The 18465-nt window shown below is 41.6% G+C and overlaps 2 protein-coding genes across 3 annotated transcripts in view; one reads left to right on the top strand and one right to left on the bottom strand.

Annotated features, from left to right (window-relative positions):
• Window positions 1-1765: 1765 nt before the first annotated feature.
• The window catches only part of Itgae (integrin subunit alpha E), a 53541-nt gene continuing 36841 nt past the window's right edge, over window positions 1766-18465 (bottom strand). For both annotated transcript variants that reach the window (XM_047543281.1, XM_047543282.1), the window contains 11 exons: window positions 16298-16430; window positions 14787-14885; window positions 14041-14120; window positions 13274-13348; window positions 12677-12740; window positions 12487-12594; window positions 9053-9106; window positions 8880-8975; window positions 7509-7604; window positions 3399-3509; window positions 1766-2141 (listed from right to left, as the gene is read on the bottom strand). In XM_047543281.1, coding sequence (XP_047399237.1) covers window positions 2046-2141; window positions 3399-3509; window positions 7509-7604; window positions 8880-8975; window positions 9053-9106; window positions 12487-12594; window positions 12677-12740; window positions 13274-13348; window positions 14041-14120; window positions 14787-14885; window positions 16298-16430 — 1012 coding nt within the window. In that variant the 3' untranslated portion in view covers window positions 1766-2045. The remainder of the gene's footprint in view (window positions 2142-3398; window positions 3510-7508; window positions 7605-8879; window positions 8976-9052; window positions 9107-12486; window positions 12595-12676; window positions 12741-13273; window positions 13349-14040; window positions 14121-14786; window positions 14886-16297; window positions 16431-18465) is intronic.
• Haspin (histone H3 associated protein kinase) lies at window positions 9298-12228 on the top strand. The gene has a single exon (XM_047543284.1). The coding sequence runs from the start codon at window positions 9298-9300 to the stop codon at window positions 11599-11601; it is 2304 nt and encodes a 767-aa protein (XP_047399240.1). The 3' UTR covers window positions 11602-12228.

Below are 18465 nucleotides of genomic sequence, written 5' to 3'. Positions count from 1 at the left end.
TAATGTTGCTTAAATACAGTCAATAGGAAAAAGGAAGCTCCTCTCTGTGGGATGCATTCCTATGTCCATCAGCAGCTCTGGGAACCCATCTTAATTGATGGATTGGTATTTATTACTTTGCTCTCAATGTCTGATCTGAGGAAAAACTTTACTGAGGTACCAAACAAAAACAGTAGAGCAGAGCACAGTGGCACACACCTGTAATCCCAGTGACTCGGGAGGCTGAGGCAGGAGAATCACAAGTTCAAAGTCAACCTCAGCAAATTAGAGAGACCCTAAGCAACTGAGTGAGACCCTGTCTTCTCATATAAAACAGTGAGGCATCTGTGGCTTCCCATATAGTTCTTTGCACACAATTCTTATGCGAATTTTTTTTTTTTTTTTTTGGCAGTACCTGGAATTGAAACCAGGTACCTCTGAATTATATCGCTAGCCTTTTTAATTTTTTTATCTTGAGGCAAGGTATCATTAAATTGCTGCGGCTGGCCTCAAACTTTTGATCCTCTTGCCTCAGCCTCCCCAGTAGCTGGAATTACAGGCATGTGCCACCATGCCCAGGGTCCACAGGGCTCTTAAACAATACACTGTCCTCACCTCACATTCCAATCTCATATTCCCCATGATGCACACCCAGCTTGTCAAATTGGCATGCACACTTTCTCACGTCCTTCCAGTTTCAACCTCTGCACCTCTGCTCAGTTCTTTGCAGCTTCAAGGCTCAGTTTGCAGGCATCTGTCTCCTCCTATAGATTCCCATGGGTCTGAATCATTGCTTTTTCTCTTGCTGTCACATTTGGGTACGAATCTATTAAACAGAGCTATGAGGGCAGGAAAAGGCGTTCTCAGTCTGTACCACAGAACTTTAATGAAGCAGATAGTTGCCAAGGCTTGTAAAATGAAGAAAAAAGTAATTAATGAAATTCCTTTAGCCTATATACTTGAAGTGTCTGGGGTAGAGTAACCAAGCCAGAGAAGGGGTCTCTCAACTGCAAAAAGGGTCTATATCACAAAAAAGTCAGAAATCTCTGCCAGGAGGCACTAGCCAAACTTAAGGGGCCAGCCAATCCACCTAGTGAGTTCTCTGTCCAGGAGACAAATATCCTGAAGCCCCAGTGTCCTAATTCCAGTTACTGGTAGCCTTTTACTAGATTAAGAAATCCAAAATGTGTGCACAACCAAAATGGGCCAGTGGCATTTTATCCTATCCTGGTACTCCAACCTTCATCTCAGACCACACTGCTCTAAAGAGAGAAAAGGCAGCACCCAGAGACCACAGCCAAGGGCCAGAGATCATCTGCCAGTGCTCTGGGTAGGGCTAGTCCAGCCTTTCCCAGGCCCTGGACAGAAGAAACCACCCTCGGTCTCCCTGACCCCTATGCCCCCTGGACTGCAACTGGATCCTCGGTCCTAGAAGCTAGAGAACCAATTTAAAAACTATTTAGAAAACAGAATTCAGTAAAATGGCCAGATAAATATTCAAAACAACCAACTGTTCTAAATACAAACTCTAATCAGTAAGGGGGAGAAAAAGATATTTTTCACTATCACAATAATAACAAAATTATATATATATAGCTGGAAATAAAGGTCTTTGTAAATTTTCTTTGAAGAAAATGATAAAAACAGTACAACAGAAATGTTTTTAAAAACCTCAGCAAGTTAGAGAAATGTTTTTCTAAGTAGGAAAACAATATTGTACAGATATCAATACTCCCCAACTTAGGTTGTACACTTAAGATGAACAAAGCAGATACAAAAATTTATTGCAAAGGGATATTTATTGTAAGGAATATTTGCAAATTAAAAGCACTATTATAAAGGAAATAGTTCAACTTTATTATTTAATAACAGATGTTTCCCAAATTTACTTTCTGCATAATGCACAAACACTTTGGGGACAACTTTTGGGTTAAAAAATAACATTCTACTATTTGTTCAATGCTGCTCTAGATTATTCTAAGGAAAAAGTAATCAGTACAACGCCAAGTCTTTAGAAGCTCAAGGATTAGTTGGTTATTCTCTCCCAATGGACAAGGAAACAGGACCTAATCTTTTTCCATGAGTAGACTGTCCGATTTCAGCTGGGCCTTCCTTATGCTCTCCAAGTTCAGTTGTTGATATTTTCTTTTAAAAAAGCCACACTGAAACAAAGGGAGGGAAGTCCAATTATAGGCCTAAAATATCTATTTTAAAAAACATTATTCTAGTTGTTGCCTAAATAGCCACTAGACAACTCTGCTTCTGTACTTCTATCCCCTCTCCCTACCCTCCTGAAAGTCAATCTTCCCAGACCCTTTGATGCTACCTTTCCTGGTGTTCATTCCCCAATTAGAACTGACTTCCCATTTTGCTCTGAACCCTCAGAGGACTTGAACCTTTTTCTTAACTAATTCTACAAAGTTGTGTAGTTTGAGCTGTACTGGATCTAATCTTGCTTATGTAAGAATAGTCAGTACAGCCTACCATCCTGAGGATAGAAAGAGATCAAGTACAGCCTCCTACACCAAGAAGCTCAGAATCTAGTAGAAAGGGAAAAAATTACAATATAGTATAACAACTGCCCTGTGGAAGGGTTTCCAGAAGGGAGCTCACAGGGCAAGCACAGAGCCCAATGCAGAGGATCCAGGAGTCTCTAGGTTGAGTTTTCAGGGGAGAGTGTAAGCAAAGTGAAAAAGTGAGGATAAGCACTCCTGGCAAGAGGAGTAGCCTGCGCACAAGCAGAGAGATGTGCACCTATTTAGGAACAACTCGACTTGTCTGGAGGAAAAAAACAAGACTTGTGGGTGGGAAGAGAAGGGTACAGGCCAGAGAGCACAGGGTCTTGAATAGCAAGAAAAGAGTTTAAATACTCAAACAGGGAAGGCAAGGAAAGGATTTAAAATGGAGAATGACAATCAGATCTGTTTTAGGAAAATCTCTCTGCATTATAATACCTCAATTAGATCTTTATTCCTTCAGATGAAACTAAGTTATTCATTTACCTAAATGGGGTGTATGGTTAAATCAAGAGGAGAAAGTGTCCACAAGGCCAGGGTAGCTGCTCTAAGTGGGGACTGTCTATCCTAGCAGGTATTGTGCCCAACATCAGATCCAGGTCCTTTCTCCCTGCTCCCATTTTTTGGTACTGGGAATTTAACCCAGGGGCATTTTACTACTGATCTACATCTGCAGCCCCACTTCCTGTTGCTGTTGTTGTTGTGTGTGTTTTTTTTTTTTTTTTTTTTTTTTTTTTTTTTTTTGAGACAGGCTCTTACTAAGTTGCTAAGGACCTCGATAAGTTGCTGAGGCTGGCCCCAAATTGTGATCCTCCCATCTCAGTCCCCCAAATCACTAGGATTACAGGCGCACACCACTGCACCCGGCTTTATCTCACCTTTATGAACACAATGAGAACTGACCTTGAACAAGATGACTATAATCACAATCAAAACCAGAAGACCAGCAACACTGCTTCCAATTATAAGAGGCAAAGAATGGTACTCCTCATTTGTCAGGAAGATGACAGTGATCTAGACACAACAAAGAGAGATGGTTCAATAAATCAGGTACACCAAAAAAGGAAAAAAATTCTTGTTATTTTAACGAGAAAATATGAGAACTTGGCAACATCCTGGGTACTGATCAAGACTGATGACTTACCTTAAATGACCTCCAAGTTCTCTCCAACTCTGTTCTCACAGCTTTTTAAAAAAATATATTTTTATTTGTAGATGGACACAATACCTTTATTTTATTTTATTTTATTTTTGTTTTATGTGGTGCTGAGGATCGAACCCAGTGCCTCACACGTGTTAGGCAAGCACTCTACCACTAAGCCACAACCCTAGCCCTCAGAGCTTTTTATGATCTTGCACAAATCCAGTAAATTCTTTAGCAATATAATCTCCCCAAATATACTGGCCTGCTCTTCACTAGACTGAGGACATATGTTCCTCAGGAACATGAAAATACATGCAAAATTATATTCATGTGTAGTACTTGTGAGACTCTTCTATTATGAGTCACCCTAAGTTTTTTTTTCCCAAAGGATCTCTCAACTTCAGGTATCTAATCTGCTCACCAAAAGGGCTCAGCTGGAAAGCTCAGGGGATATGCATTCTGACTGAGACCCGGACCTCCCAGGTTGCAGCCACAGTTAAGCTGCAGGACTCAGGTGAGGCCAGAGGGCCATCAAGACTGTTCTGCCTGTCCAAGATAATGAATTTCATTCATGCACATGTTTAAGCACCAAAGTTGGGGGTGTTTAAAGAAATTCCTGTAAGGAGTACACAACCACACAAACTTACCCTTGAGGCTTCTTCCAATAAAGTTAAATGCTGGTTGACTTAGGATTGATCCTTCAGACCCTACTTAACTCATAGGCAGCTGAACTTAATAGGACTAAAGCTCTGGGCCTTGAGAGTAAGGAGGTATCAAAGCAACAAAGCGGGAGAAAAAAACAGAAGAGAGCTGGTTTTTTTTTTTTTTTTTTTTTTTAACAGAAGAGTGGCAGAACTACTCAGTAACCTGGGTTTAGGAAATGAAAGGAAATTACAAGGTGATGGTCATAGAACCAGGTCAGATTTGGGTAGAAGCACCTACACCTATTTCTGAAAGCCTTCTTCCTTTTACCTCTTTGAAATGCACAGGTTCCCAAAAGGGCCCCAAAGCTGCCCAGGCAGAGATTAAGGGAAAAGCAGGGTACAGGATATACCACCTGTGGCAAACACTGACAGTGTCCTGCCCAATACCCACTTTCTCCTTTCAGATGTTGTTTAGGAGGCAAGATTGATCGAAGATAATCACAACAGAACTATTTTCTTTTGCCAGTAATTGAGATGAAATCCAGTTCTCACTAGTAAGTTGTAAAGGGATGTCTCCTGGGAGTTTTTAGAAAAGTTTCCTCCCTGAAAAGGGAAGGTACATAAAGAAAAATTCTTTTGGTGACCTCTTGCTTCCTAGTTTGTATTCTGTCACATGAAAATACAAGATGAGCATCCCTGATCAAAAATTCAAACTCCAACATGTCCCAAAATCCAATACTTTTTGAGTATCATGTTGCTATTCAGAATGTTTCAGATTTTGAGCATGTTGAATTTTAGATTAGGGATGATCAACTGGTAAAGTGTATATTCCAAAATTCTCCAATATCTGAAATATGCCAGGTCCCAAACATTTTGTATAAGGGATACTCAACTTTATGGCATTTGGAGATTGGCAACTTAGTGCTGGCCATGAAGGAAAGCATTACCTAACACACAGGATTAAGGAGGCAGGCCATTGAGCAGAGTCTACACCCCTTCCTAGATGAACAGCATATGCCCTTATGGCACATTAGCTGGATTTTTCCCCTTACCTGTGGCTAAATTCATCTGGATACATAGCTCAGATTCATTTTAAGTCAGGTGCTTATTGGCAGGAACTAGTTAATATTTTGCTTAGGATATTGAATTTAAAGAAAGGGATTTTGGGGAATCTATGCTATAGAAATAAAAACATCAATAAGAGGGAGAAATATATAAGTAAATTAAGAATATACATATAATAAACTATTAAGAATAACTCCCTTTGGAAAGAGATTTGGGGGCATGGGGAGAGTAAAGAAAAAATTAGTTTCAACTGGTACCTTCTATAAGAATTGGATTTCATTGCTATTACTTTTATTTTTTAAATTCTAGGCAGTACAATAATGAGACACTTATTTCTTTATAATGTCATTTTCTGTATTAGAACAACTTCAAAACAGCCTGTTGCCTGTTGTCTCAGCTACTCAGGAGGATTGCTTGGCCTCAGGAGTTTAAGAACAGCCTAGGCAACACAAGACACTGCCTCAAAAAATAAAAATAAAAATAAAAGAGAGAGAGAGAGAAGGTAAAAATTCTTTAATTTAAAATGTTTATCTGACATGGCTAGAGAATTGCTCCTTTCTCCTCCTCCAAGGAGGAAAATTAAGTATTTAATATTCAGCAATTCAGGCTCACTCTCTGGACATTTGCTCTAGTGAAGAATCACGCCTAACTTAAAAGCTCAGAGATATATCATCTTTGAAGCCAGAAGCATGTCCTAGCAAATGTCAACAAGAATGAAAATGTATGTCAGGGTTTAGTGAAGGAAAACCAAGGGAATAGCACTGCTTGTTTTCCATGTCAAATAATTTCTGGAACTAGATTTTGGCAAAGGTATACATAGTGAATAGTGAATATACTAAATGATACAGAATTGTACTCTTAAAAATAGTTACAAATGTGGGCTGGGGTTGTAACTCAGTGGTTGAGCGCTTGCCTAGCACTGTGTGAGGCACTGGGTTGGATCGTCAGCACAACATACAAATAAATAAATAAAGGCATTGTAATAAATAAATAAATAAAGGCATTTACAACTAAAAAAATATTTTAATACTTACTAACTTTAATTTTACATGTATTTGCCAGAATAAAAAATGTATTTAGTTTTTACAGAATGCATATAACAGTCAAGCTCCAGCCAGTAAAACAGGTCAATAAATGATAACGATTAAGTAAATAATATGATTTTTTTAAAAAATGCAGGGTAACACACACAGGAGCACTTACCCCACAGACCACAGGGGTCAATTTAATTTTTGGTCATACTCCTGCAAATCAAATTCCAAGAGTTCTAGTACTGAGTCTAAGTCTTATTTAAAAATTATGCATTCATAAGCACTTAACTGTTTAATACTATAACTAAACACTGATATATACAGTAGAAAGACAGTTTACATATGCAAAAAATAATTTCCTAAGTGATTAGGAAAAATTGTTTTAAAGTCAACATATGTGGAGAGCAGTGACCTGAACCATGGTCCCTGATTCCCTCACGGCTGTGTCTGCACTGGGAACTTTCTGTGCAAAGGTGCATGTAAAGATGGCCCAGTTGCTATGGTAATGCCAGCCTGAGGAGATTACGTGCAAAGGTGCACAGTTCTCTCAGCTGGAACCTTGGATTTGGACACCAACTCCCAGGGGTAGAGAATTCTGGGCATAACAAGATGACCTTGATGTCTCACAAGTTTTGCAAGACCTTTCAGACTGCCTCCTTTGCTAAAACTTTCTCACAAATAACCTTCTGATGCAAAACCTATATAATAAATGTGCTGAGCTAGTTCTGGTGTCAGTCAAGCCTCACCACAGCTTGGCTTTCCCACCTGGCCCCAGCTTTTTCTCTATGTGTGTCTGTCTTTTCTTCATCACCCATCGCCCCTCCAGTTTCTGAATTAATGGCCATGCTGTTCACAGCAAATATATTTTTAAATCAAAGTATATACTGCTGTTGGATCTAGGCTAATCATTTCAACCTATGCTTCTCAGGTTAGGCCTCTTACTCAATAGCCTTATTTCATAGGTGAAAACTGAGGCAGAAGCTGACTCATTCAAGAGCTCAAAGGCAGCTAAGAGCAGAGCCAAGATCAGAAGTGATAAAACTGAAAACAGGAAGAAAGCCACAGGAGGGTGGCTGTGCAGGGGCTCAAAAGCTACACACAATTTACCCAGAAAACAGCCAGGGATTACCTTAGTTCTGTGGTTCTCTGCATTCAGTCCCTCATACAGAGATTTGTTGAAAGATATTTCACCAAAGATCTGCAGTTCAGTTACATCTCTTAGTAACTATTAGATGAGAGGAGGGAGGAAGAGAAACAAACATATTTTAAACATGGATTCACTGTTTCTGGATAGCATTCATCACCCTTATCTTTAAATGTGTTCTATCTCTAGTATTCTTTAGTCTCGTTAATGGTCCCAGCAACCATACAGTTACCAAACAAGAAATATGCAGTTAATCCTCAACTTCTTTTCCTTTATCCTGTATCCCATGCCAAAGTCATTTAACAATTTTTTTTAATTCTCTCTTATACATGTTCCTTTTTTTCTCGACCCTCATTTCCAGTTCTTCAGTTTAAACCTCATTGCTCTCATCTGGATCACTATAAGATATTAAGCTTGATTACTAACTCCCACTTTAGAATAAGTCATCAGGGAAAGCCTCTCTAAGAAAATAACATCTGTGTTAAATACAAGAAGAAACCACCCACATGAAAACAGCGAAAGAGCCATGTTAGGCAAAGAAACAGCAAGATTATCCTGTAACCAAAATAATATTGACAAACTAGAAAAACAGAAGGGTCAGAATAGCTGGGTTATAAGAAAGGGACAGCAGGAGAGAAAAGAGTACTAGGAGATAAAGCTGAAAAAATAAACTAAGACCAGACCATGTAGTTAGTACCTTGCAGGCCATGAAAACACACACACACACACACACACACACACACACACAAAGTATGGATTAGAAACTAAGGGTGTTCAAACTCTACGTACTTTTTTTTTGTTAACACAATCTAATGTGGGTGGATAGCTGTTATGTGTATTATTTGTAGAAGGTGTGGGAAAAGCAGAAACAAGGAGAGCAGGTCCAACGTTACTGCAATAGCCCCAACAAGTGATAGTAGCCTGAATCACAACAGTAGCAGTAGAGATGGAGAGAAGTGAATGGTTTTAGGATATACACTGGAGGTGAAATGGGGTTTACTGGTGGAATGGATATGGGAAAGGGAGAAGTCACAGGTAATTCCTAGAATTCCTACTAGGAAAGAGGATAAAGAATAGCCTGAGAAACTGGCTACAGAGCAGGCTGGGACAGAAAGTCATCAAGAGGCCTGTTCTGGGACTGGGGTTGTAGCTCAGTTGTAGAACGCTTGCCTAACATGTGTTGAGGCACTCGGTTCGATTCTCAGCACCACATTAAAAATAAATAAAGATGATTAAAAAAAAGGGCGGGGGGGGAGCCCTGTTCTGGACATGCAACGTTTTAGATGCCATTACAGTTTCTAAGGGAGATGGCCTAGTGCTGGATAATCAGATCTGGAGCATTTTGGTCTCACATACCTGCTCAGCGTGACTCAAGGAGATCTCTGCGGCCACGGTTACGTTCTCTTTATCTGATGTGATGTTACAGCTCACTGAATACCATTCGTCCACACGCTGGAAAAGCAGTCTCGTTAGTTTAATCCCTTTACGTTTCAATCCCTCCCTTAGCCTCTCGGGGAAACCACGTTCACCTGAAATGGATCGCTCACACAAGCGGGTTGCTTCTCGGAGCACCCAGTATAAGCCTGAAACGAAAGTCACTCCTGGGACACACTGAACAAACAAATCCTCCAAGGCTACACGTACCCACTCACTCCCTTAGAGCCCGGCGTGATGCGCGTGCGCGAGGCCGGGTGCTAGGACCCAGAGGGCAGGCGAGCGCACCGCGCGGAAGTCTCGCGGTGTTTGTATTTGAACTGCTTGGCGGGTGTCTGCTATGGCGGCGTCACTCCCAAGATCCGGGACCCGGCTCTTCCGAACGTACGGGGCAGCCGGTGGCGGGAGGCCGCGGCGGCGGCCGGGCCGGGCAGCGGCGCAGTGGTTTCCACCGCAGACCCGGAATAATTTCTTCAGCAGCGACACCAGCAGCGGTGACCCCTTGCAGTCCGTAGCTTCCGACGACCCTGACGACCCGGACTTCCCCGGCAGCCCTGTCCGCAGGCGGCGGAGGCGTCCTGGTGGCCGAATCTCCAAGGATCGGCCGACCCTGATCGCGACTCCAAGACGCCTGAGGCTGCGAGCTCGGCCTCCGCTGAAGTGCAGCACCCCCTGCGGCCCGCTCCAAACGCCGCCCTTCCCTAGCCGCAACCGGGGCCGTCTCAGCTCCGACTTCAGTGGATGCAGCCAGCCCAGGGACCGCGACGAGCTGGGCATCAGTGCCTCCCTGATCAGGTCCCCGCCCTCGCCTGGCCCTGGACCGCCAGCGCTAGGGGATAGTGTCATCTCCACCGGTCCTCCTGCCTCTCCAGATGCAGCCTCCGCAGACCCAAGCAACTTCCACTTGCCGTCAGCCTCCCTGAACCAAGCATCTGCCACCCACTCCCAGGAGGCAGCAACAGAAGGAGCCACGTTCACCAGAATGGTCCATCCAGCTTATACCAGCCTCACATCTGCTCTCTATAGCCTTATAGACTCAAGAAACCCTGTGGATTATGAGTTTGGGACAGATGGAAAAAGTAAGGAGTCCTGTTGTAAAAGGCAAGTGATGGGAAACAGACTGGAGCGCACAGATAAAAAGAGGGCCACAGACAGGGACTCTTGTCAAAAGAGTGGGATAGACTCTGAGGAAGCCAATGGTTGCAGAGGCCATATCATACCTGGGGAAATCAACAGGCCTAAGAGAACTAGGCCAAGACGAAAGAGGAAACATCAGGAAGCAGGGGAAACCTCTCCTTTCCATTACCACCAATTTAAAAAGAGCCAAAAGATGGGAAAAGAGTCATTCCTATCTCGGGACCTGTCTCATTTACCAAAGACCTGTTCTTGGACCAAAGTCAGGGCCACCTTCAATTTCCACAAGAAGAAAATTGTAACTGATGTGTCAGAGGTAAGCAGCAGCTATACCATTTCCAGTTCTCTCTCTAGGTCCCCGGTATCAGAATATTCAAACCCTCCTGTCATGAACAGAACAAACAGTGCTTTGTCTCCACGGCACTCCTCTTCTATGCACTTGCTGAGCCCCTTAAAGATTCTACATGTTGCAGACAAAAAGACCTCTGAGGCTAAAAAGGTTTTTTGGGAATGCAGTCAGGAAGGTCCTATCCCCTTTAGCTATTGCCTTTCCACAGAAAAACTGGAACTCTGTGAGAAAATTGGGGAAGGGGTGTTTGGTGAAGTGTTTCAAATTATTACTGATGAGAAACCTGTAGCCCTAAAAATCATTGCTATTGAAGGACCAGATTTAGTCAATGGATCCCATCAGAAAACATTTGAGGAAATCCTGCCAGAGATCATCATCTCCAAAGAGTTGAGCCTCTTGTCTGATGAGGCGTTCAACCGCACAGAAGGCTTTATTGGGCTGAACTCAGTGCATTGTGTTCAAGGGTCTTACCCTCCGTTGCTCCTCAAAGCCTGGGATCACTATAACTCAACCAAAAAGTCTGCAAATGACCGGCCTGACTATTTTGAGGAAGACCAGCTCTTCATTATACTAGAATTTGAGTTTGGTGGGATTGACCTAGAGCAAATGAAAACAAAATTGTCCTCCATGGCTACAGCAAAGAGCATTATACACCAGATCACAGCATCCCTTGCAGTGGCAGAAGCATCACTGCACTTTGAGCACCGAGACTTACACTGGGGGAATGTTCTGTTAAAGAAAACCAGCCTCAAGGAGCTCCACTACACCCTTAACGGAAAGACAAACACTATTCCCACCCGTGGGCTGCAAGTCAATATCATTGATTATACCCTGTCACGCTTGGAGCGAGATGGGATTGTGGTTTTCTGTGACATTTCCATGGATGAAGACCTGTTTACAGGTGAAGGTGACTACCAGTATGATATCTACAGGCTCATGAGGAAGGAGAACAACAACTGCTGGGGTGAATATCACCCTTATAATAATGTGCTCTGGCTACATTACCTCACAGACAAGATTCTGAATGAAATGACCTTTAAGACTAAATGTAACACCACTGCCATGAAGCAGGTGAGGAAAAAGATCCAGCATTTCCATAGGACAGTGCTGAACTTCAGCTCTGCCACTGACCTGCTCTGCCAACACAGTCTATTTAAGTAAGCTGAATGTGTCTTACTGTCCCAAACCGAGAGGGTCTTGAAGCCTTCAGTGCTGTTTTCATTCTCCAACCCAGAGCAGGATAAGGTAGAATTCCATTCTTACATGTTTCCAATCAACTTTCCAAGCAAGAACTTTGTTTTCAAGTGGAAACTGAAATATTTGTTGAACTGATTAAACTTGCTGTTAACAAATGTTCTTGAAAATAAACTACATGTAAGAACAAGTATGTACAACTTATAAGTCCTTTTTCTAATTGTCAGCAGAGTCCATTCTGTAAATTCCACATTTTCATTTTTGAGCCTTGAAATTGTTATATAACCTGAGCAAAAAACAAAAATCAAGAAAGTCTAGATATCAGCTGTTAGAGCGACCAGAGCCTGTTGCTTTAAGTATTAAGGCTGGTGTTGGAAACCAGATTACAGATAAGAGGTTGAATAAATGCAAAGAGGCAATAGCAAAGCAGAGACTAAGAGGGACTGGAGGGAAGGAAAAGACAATTGTAGGGGGGAAGACAGACAATTTGTAGGGGGAAGTGTAAGAAATGTCACATGTTTATTGGGCTCACTCACCAATCACATAGAAGCAGAGGCAGAATTTATCGATTTTCAAAAGGAAAATAAAGGTCTCCATGGCTACTAATGTTTGAATTTTTGCTTATTTTTCATTAAGGAAAAGAAAATTAAAATGCTGCTTTAAGGCCTCAGTAGTTAATATTCCTTCTGAACATAACTGGTAATTTACTCCTAATGTTTTCCAATGGCTAACTAATCTTGTTTTACTAGACTAAACAAGATTTAACTCCTAAAGCTCTAGTTTTTATACCTTTGAAAATCCATAATCACTCTGGAAAGAAATGTGATCATGATAAGAATTGCCTGTGAATACCTGGGTCTTTGTCACCTTCTTCACTCTTACAATCTGGAGACCTTGCAATTTGGTTGGGATGCAAATTTGCAACCAGAATTTGGCTCCAAAGAGATTTTCCCCATGAATCTGCCAAATAAAATCAGAACAGGAAGTCAAAGCTCAAGTTGCTCTGCCACCTGTAGCTTTGCAATAAACACTAAGAACTTACACTGAAGAGGAATTCTTTGTGATCAGAAAGCCCCTGGCTTGTGTTCATGTACATCACGGATGGTCTGCAATTGAGAGGATATGTGTTAGGTCTCAAGGTCCCCTTTTAATTTTTAATGAACTTGGATGCTTCCAATAGGATGCACTAGGACAGAGGGCACCAGATCCTTAAGAGGAATCCAAGGTAAATGTCAAAATGTAAAGTGGGTTGTAGAGCAGCTGATATGAGGTGAAATATTTGCATTCAGTATAGTTCAGCTGGTTCATTTTCTAATTATCACTCCTCAGAGTGGCTTTACTTTTCTCCCTTGCTTCCCAATCCCACAGCCCCTGTCTTTCCTCCATAGTTCCTTCCCTCAGTTCCCTTCTGTAGCAAAAGCTGGCACTGCTCCTCCTTTAATGACCACCATGGGGTTTCTAGAACCCAACCATGAGTACCATAGAGATAAGTACTGGAACCTGGGTTCTAAGCAGCTTCATCTCAGAAACAGACAATATTCACATGCACCCTAACTACTGGTTCCATCCACAAGAGAGAATGCCTGAAGCTGTCCTCTGGTAGGCAGTCACACAGGTGTTAGTCCCATGGAGTACTTACTTGGAGAGAACTGCAATGAAGGCATGTCTGAAACGAAGTTTGTGGGTCTCTCTGGCCAAAGTCCTTTGGTTGGAACTGAAAATAAGACTGTTAGTTCACAGCACAACTGCTTTGTACCCTGGCTTCCCAGCGTCAAGGTACAAAGGTGGGAATATCAGATAAGGAAAATTTCTTAGAGATAAGTAATTTGAGTGCAAATAAATCAATGCAAGACCACACTTAAAGAGAAATGTTGATTTTTAAAAGGATTTCTCAGCCTCAACACTACTGACATTTTGGACCAGATAATTCTTTGTTGTATTGTCCTATACATGGTATAATGTTTAGCATCATCCTTGCTCTCAGATACACTAGATAGCAGTAGCATCTCCTAAGTCATGGCAATCAAAAATGTCTCCAGGTGTTGCCTCTGGGGAGCAGAACCACCACTTCCCAACACCATGCCCCACCCTGCCCCTAAACCTAGAGGCTTTGCAGATAATAGTTATTCAAAGTTAAATAAACCAGAATTAGAACTCAAGTCTAGAGCTCATTCCACCAGAGTATGCCATAGTTTTATTTTGTGAGACGAAAAGAACATTTTAAATAGCTTTGATTTAAAAAAAAAAATTAGCCAAGTCACTATGGGGGGACAGGAGCCTCTGTGGGCTCATTAAGGTTCCCCTTCTCTCTGGGCAGTGAGGAGGTCACAGCTCTCAGCATGCACATGGGAGGGATATTTCCTCAAGGTGATAGCCTCACTAGGCTGCAATACAGGCAGTACTTACTTGGAGACGGTCACAGTGATGTCTGCTGTCTCATTTGGAAAAGCATTCTCCTCTACCTGCCAAACTACTGAAATGTTTGCCTAATATTTTAAAAGAAGAAAAAATGGTCACTTGATTCTTGTCTATATCATTCTCAATTCAAACTGCCTACTACAAACTGGGCTAGGAAACATAACTTAAATTTCTTACATTTTTATAGCACAATGTACTTCCACATCCATTATTTCACATAAGCCTCCCATGCAAATACGGAATATACAAAGCAGACAGCATTACCCTATTCCCCTTTTACAGTTGAGATTTCCCACAGCATAGAGATAATTAGTCTGCCATGCAGGGTGGCGCATGCCTGTAATCTCAGCAGTTAGGGAGGCTGAGGAAGAAGGATGTGAATTCAGAGCCAGCTTCAGCTACTGAGCAAGACCCTGTCTCTCAATAAAATATAAAAAAGGGCTAAGGATATGGTTCAATGGTTAAGCACCCCTGGATTCAATCCCCAGTACCAAAAAAAAAGTCTGATGCCCCTTCCATACTACCCCACAACTTCACTCTGCTTTCCTGGGATTAATCAACATTGTATCTGACTGCCTCCTTTCAAAGCAAACTTAGCAAATGCAAGCACTGCTACAGATTGTACAGTAAAGAGAAGCACAGAGACCACAACTGAGAGGTTCAAATATGGCTGGGATGTAAACATCACCAACTCCGGAGTAGTGCGCAGAGCTGATCAATCAAGACAGACTCACAGATGACCTCTTGAATGTGGGGTGACCAATCTTGCAGTTCATGACCAGGGCAAAAGCAGTTGGCTTAGGGTCATCACACTGAATGTTTGGAGAGGGAGGCTGTTAACACAGAAAGAAATAGTTCTTAAGGAGTAAAAAAAGGAGCAGTTTTCTTAACCAATTCAGCAAACAGTCACTGAATTTTTTTTTTTTTTTTTTTTTTTTTTAGCATGCCAGACACTCAGCCAGGAGCTGCAACAAAATAAGTCAGACTTGCTCTGTCTTTCTCACAAGCAGGGCTGGTGGACTCAGCAGTAGAGTTGAGAAATTTAAATCCAAGGCCTAAGATGGTTCTGTGAGAAAGGCCAAGAGAGCAGCAAAAGAAAAGATAAATTCCAACTAGGAGGATTCTATCATGTCCTCACAAGGAAGGAGGTATATGAACTGGGCTGTGGATCAATGTAAATGTCACACACAGATGGAGAGGAAGGCCAGGATGGGCTCAAGCACTGCCATGCAGCCTTTTAACCATGGTTCTTCATCTGGACTACTGAGTACAGAAAACAATTCCCCCATGAATGGTACATCACTAGATCCATTCTAGATGCATGAGACAGAATTTTAATTTTTCATATAAGAGATGCCACCCTTGTCCAAATAGCCTAAGAGCAGGGAAAACCTGTAGTTCCAACAAAGTCAGACTTATTGACTTATTGAAATGAAGAAAATTGCACTGTGGTATTCGTCAACCAACAAAGGAAAAGACAAAGGATGAATGGAGTTCAAGTTAAATGTAAATAAAGCAGTTTTGATAGCCTCAAAGCAACTCAGGGTTGAGTAAAGGGGTCAATCAACACCAGGTCTGGACTTCAAAGTGGTCCCAGGGACCACTTCCTTGGAAATGAGTAAATTAATATAGATGTAAAATTTGTGTTCAGAAACACTTTATCTGAAACTCAGTATCTCAGATAGAAATCGAAACTGCTTTTGTCAAAATGATTTAGATCCTCCAGGCAAGAGCAAGATGGTTTCATAGTTATTGATAAAACTTCAAGCAAACTTTCTGACTATCTGTAAATTTAGAGAATAAAATTTCTCAGTGTTGTGATACTTCACAGTTGCAGGTCTCCTTAGAAGAAAGAATATTTCCTAGTATCTTTGCACCTGGCTTTGTATCTGTGATCCAAGCTTGGTGAAGGGCAGGGCAGAATTTTACTCTCCCAATTCAAGCTAATTTTTTACTTTCTCAGTGCCTTAGGGCATTAGAGTATTTATCTCTCAGAATCCTGGTTAAGAAAGGCTGCATGCAGGGAGGACTAATTGTGTAGCAAAATGGTGGCCCTGAAAGTTTTTTAAAGCAAAGAATGGATCTACAAGTAGATAAGATTCCTCTAGTTACTAATCATTTATTGGATGGACCAGGAGGAAGCTGGAGGCAGGGAGACCAGTAAGGAGGTTGCAACACACGAAAGCACATGTATGGCAAGGGAAATAACTGAGTCGCATGTTTCTAAAGTTGCTGTCATAGTTACCTTTTGTATCCTCTTAAACTGTAAGTTTCTGGGATAATTCAAAACCATGCTTGTCATGTAGGAATCTTCCCCAGAGTTAGTTAGGCTAATGTTCATAGTCAGCTCCTTTGTGAGACCCACCACCAATTCCTGCCTGCACAGGGTAAAGATAAAAGTGTTGCCTGTTTATTTAATCTGTACAAACTTGGATGCAATAGAACAGCACATCCTTAACTAACTTCTCAGTTAAACTGCCATTTAGCCTAGATTTTCATCCCCTCAACATAAGCAAACACTGGACTGCCACACTCATCTCCGTTGCTGGGTGAGATTATAAAGCCTACCACTTACCATGTACCAAGGACTGTGCTTCACATACTCAATTAATCTTCATAAAAACCCTGTGAAATAGCACAGTTACTCTATTTTGTAGAAAAGGAAACAGAAGCCCAAAGAGGCCACTTTGCCTGAAGCCTTGCAGCCTTCAAAGAGAAGTAGGGAGAATTGAATCCAAATCCTCTTTCTACCACCAATTCATTTTGACCCTAGGCAAGGTATTCCATGGCATACATTCATCCATTCCACAATTATTTACAGATCTGCTCAGCACTAGAAAGCAGGACGCACATAGCTCTGCCTTTGAGGCCCAGACTGCAGAACAACCTCAGTAATCGAGGTCAACCAGACATATAGTAACATAAAACAACACTTTTTAACTGTGTAATATGTCCAAAGGTGGAATATACAGATCCAGTTATTGATACAGCAGGTGTTTTGTTGTTATTATTTTGTCCTGTTTTTCACTTTATCACAGCTGAGAAGATGTGAATTCATTGAAGGAAAAGATAGGAGGCAGAGATAGTTAAAACCAGCTGTGAAAATCCATGGTTCATCTGTGAGGTGATACATGCCTGAACTAAGACAATAGTACTGGAGGCAGAAGGATAGAGAGGAGTCAAAGATGATAAGGGAAGCAAAGCGGTAGTCAAGGGTGAGTTCTAAGTCTCTAGCTTGAATGGCCAAGTGGTGTTACCCTCTGAGGGAGAGAACACAAGAGGAGATAGGATAGAGGAAGATGAGTTCAGTCATGAGGAGAGGTGCCTATAGGATAGTTTATTAGGGCCCAGAAACTATTTATATATAAACATGTAATCTTCTATGGAGAGGGGTCCATAGTTTTTATTAGACATTTTTAGGGGATCTGTCTGCAGAAAGGTCAAAAACCACTGAGACAGGCTCAGTAATACTTTTGAAATAGAAGTGATTGCTTGTCTTGGACGCTAGGGGGTGATACAGGGCAAGCAATGCATGCTGTATCCATTTCACAAGGAATTGGCTGGGTGGATAGTTCTTGATTGTAATTAATTGCCTGCTGGAAACAGCTGCATCTGCCTATTGGGCTGGATTCCAAAGCACTCCAAAGTCTTGAATTGGGTCCTCAGTGATGGGTAGCACTAAGCTGTCCACATCTGAAATGCAAGTCCTACAAATGTCTATGAGAGGGCTTTCCAGGACTTGGAGAATCTTCCCTGCAGATTCCACCTCTGGCCAACTGGCCCTCAGTATCATGATACACATGCAGTACTAGTAACCAGGGAGGACATTTTAAGACTACCATACAGCCAAAACCAAATTCATGATCACAGTTCAGTTCTCGGTAATTGCATTGTTCTAGAATTCAGAATGGTCCAATGAGAATATTTACAGTGGGTCTGGAATTTGTAGTGATGGAAATGGTCTCTATCTGTGCTAATATCACTAGCTATATGTGGATATTGAGGAACTAAACTTTTAATTTTGTTTAAATTTAATGAATGGAACTAGTGGCCAGAATGTGAGGTGGTATACTTCTAGATGCTCAGGCTATGACCTGTCTTCTTCACTCCCCACATCTACTCTGCCAGCAAGTGTTCTCACTTCAAAATATAACCACTTTCTTTGATATCACTTGGATGCAAGCCCCCTCATCTATCAACTGCATTACTATAATAGTGATTACTTATTGTCTCCCTGCTTCGCCTTTGCTCCCCCAGTGCATTCTCAACATATCAGCAAGAATTATGTTAATTATAATATTAATGTACACCCACATTTATAGCAGCACAATTCACAGTAGCCAAGTTACATAACGAGCCTAGGTGCCTATCAACAGATGAATGGATAAAGAAAATGTGATATATATATATATT

This window comes from Sciurus carolinensis, chromosome 3, assembly GCF_902686445.1.
Source record: "Sciurus carolinensis chromosome 3, mSciCar1.2, whole genome shotgun sequence".
Classification (NCBI taxonomy): Eukaryota; Metazoa; Chordata; class Mammalia; order Rodentia; family Sciuridae; genus Sciurus; species Sciurus carolinensis.
Note: the sequence above shows the minus strand (reverse complement) of the source record. Positions and strands in the feature narration are given on the sequence as shown.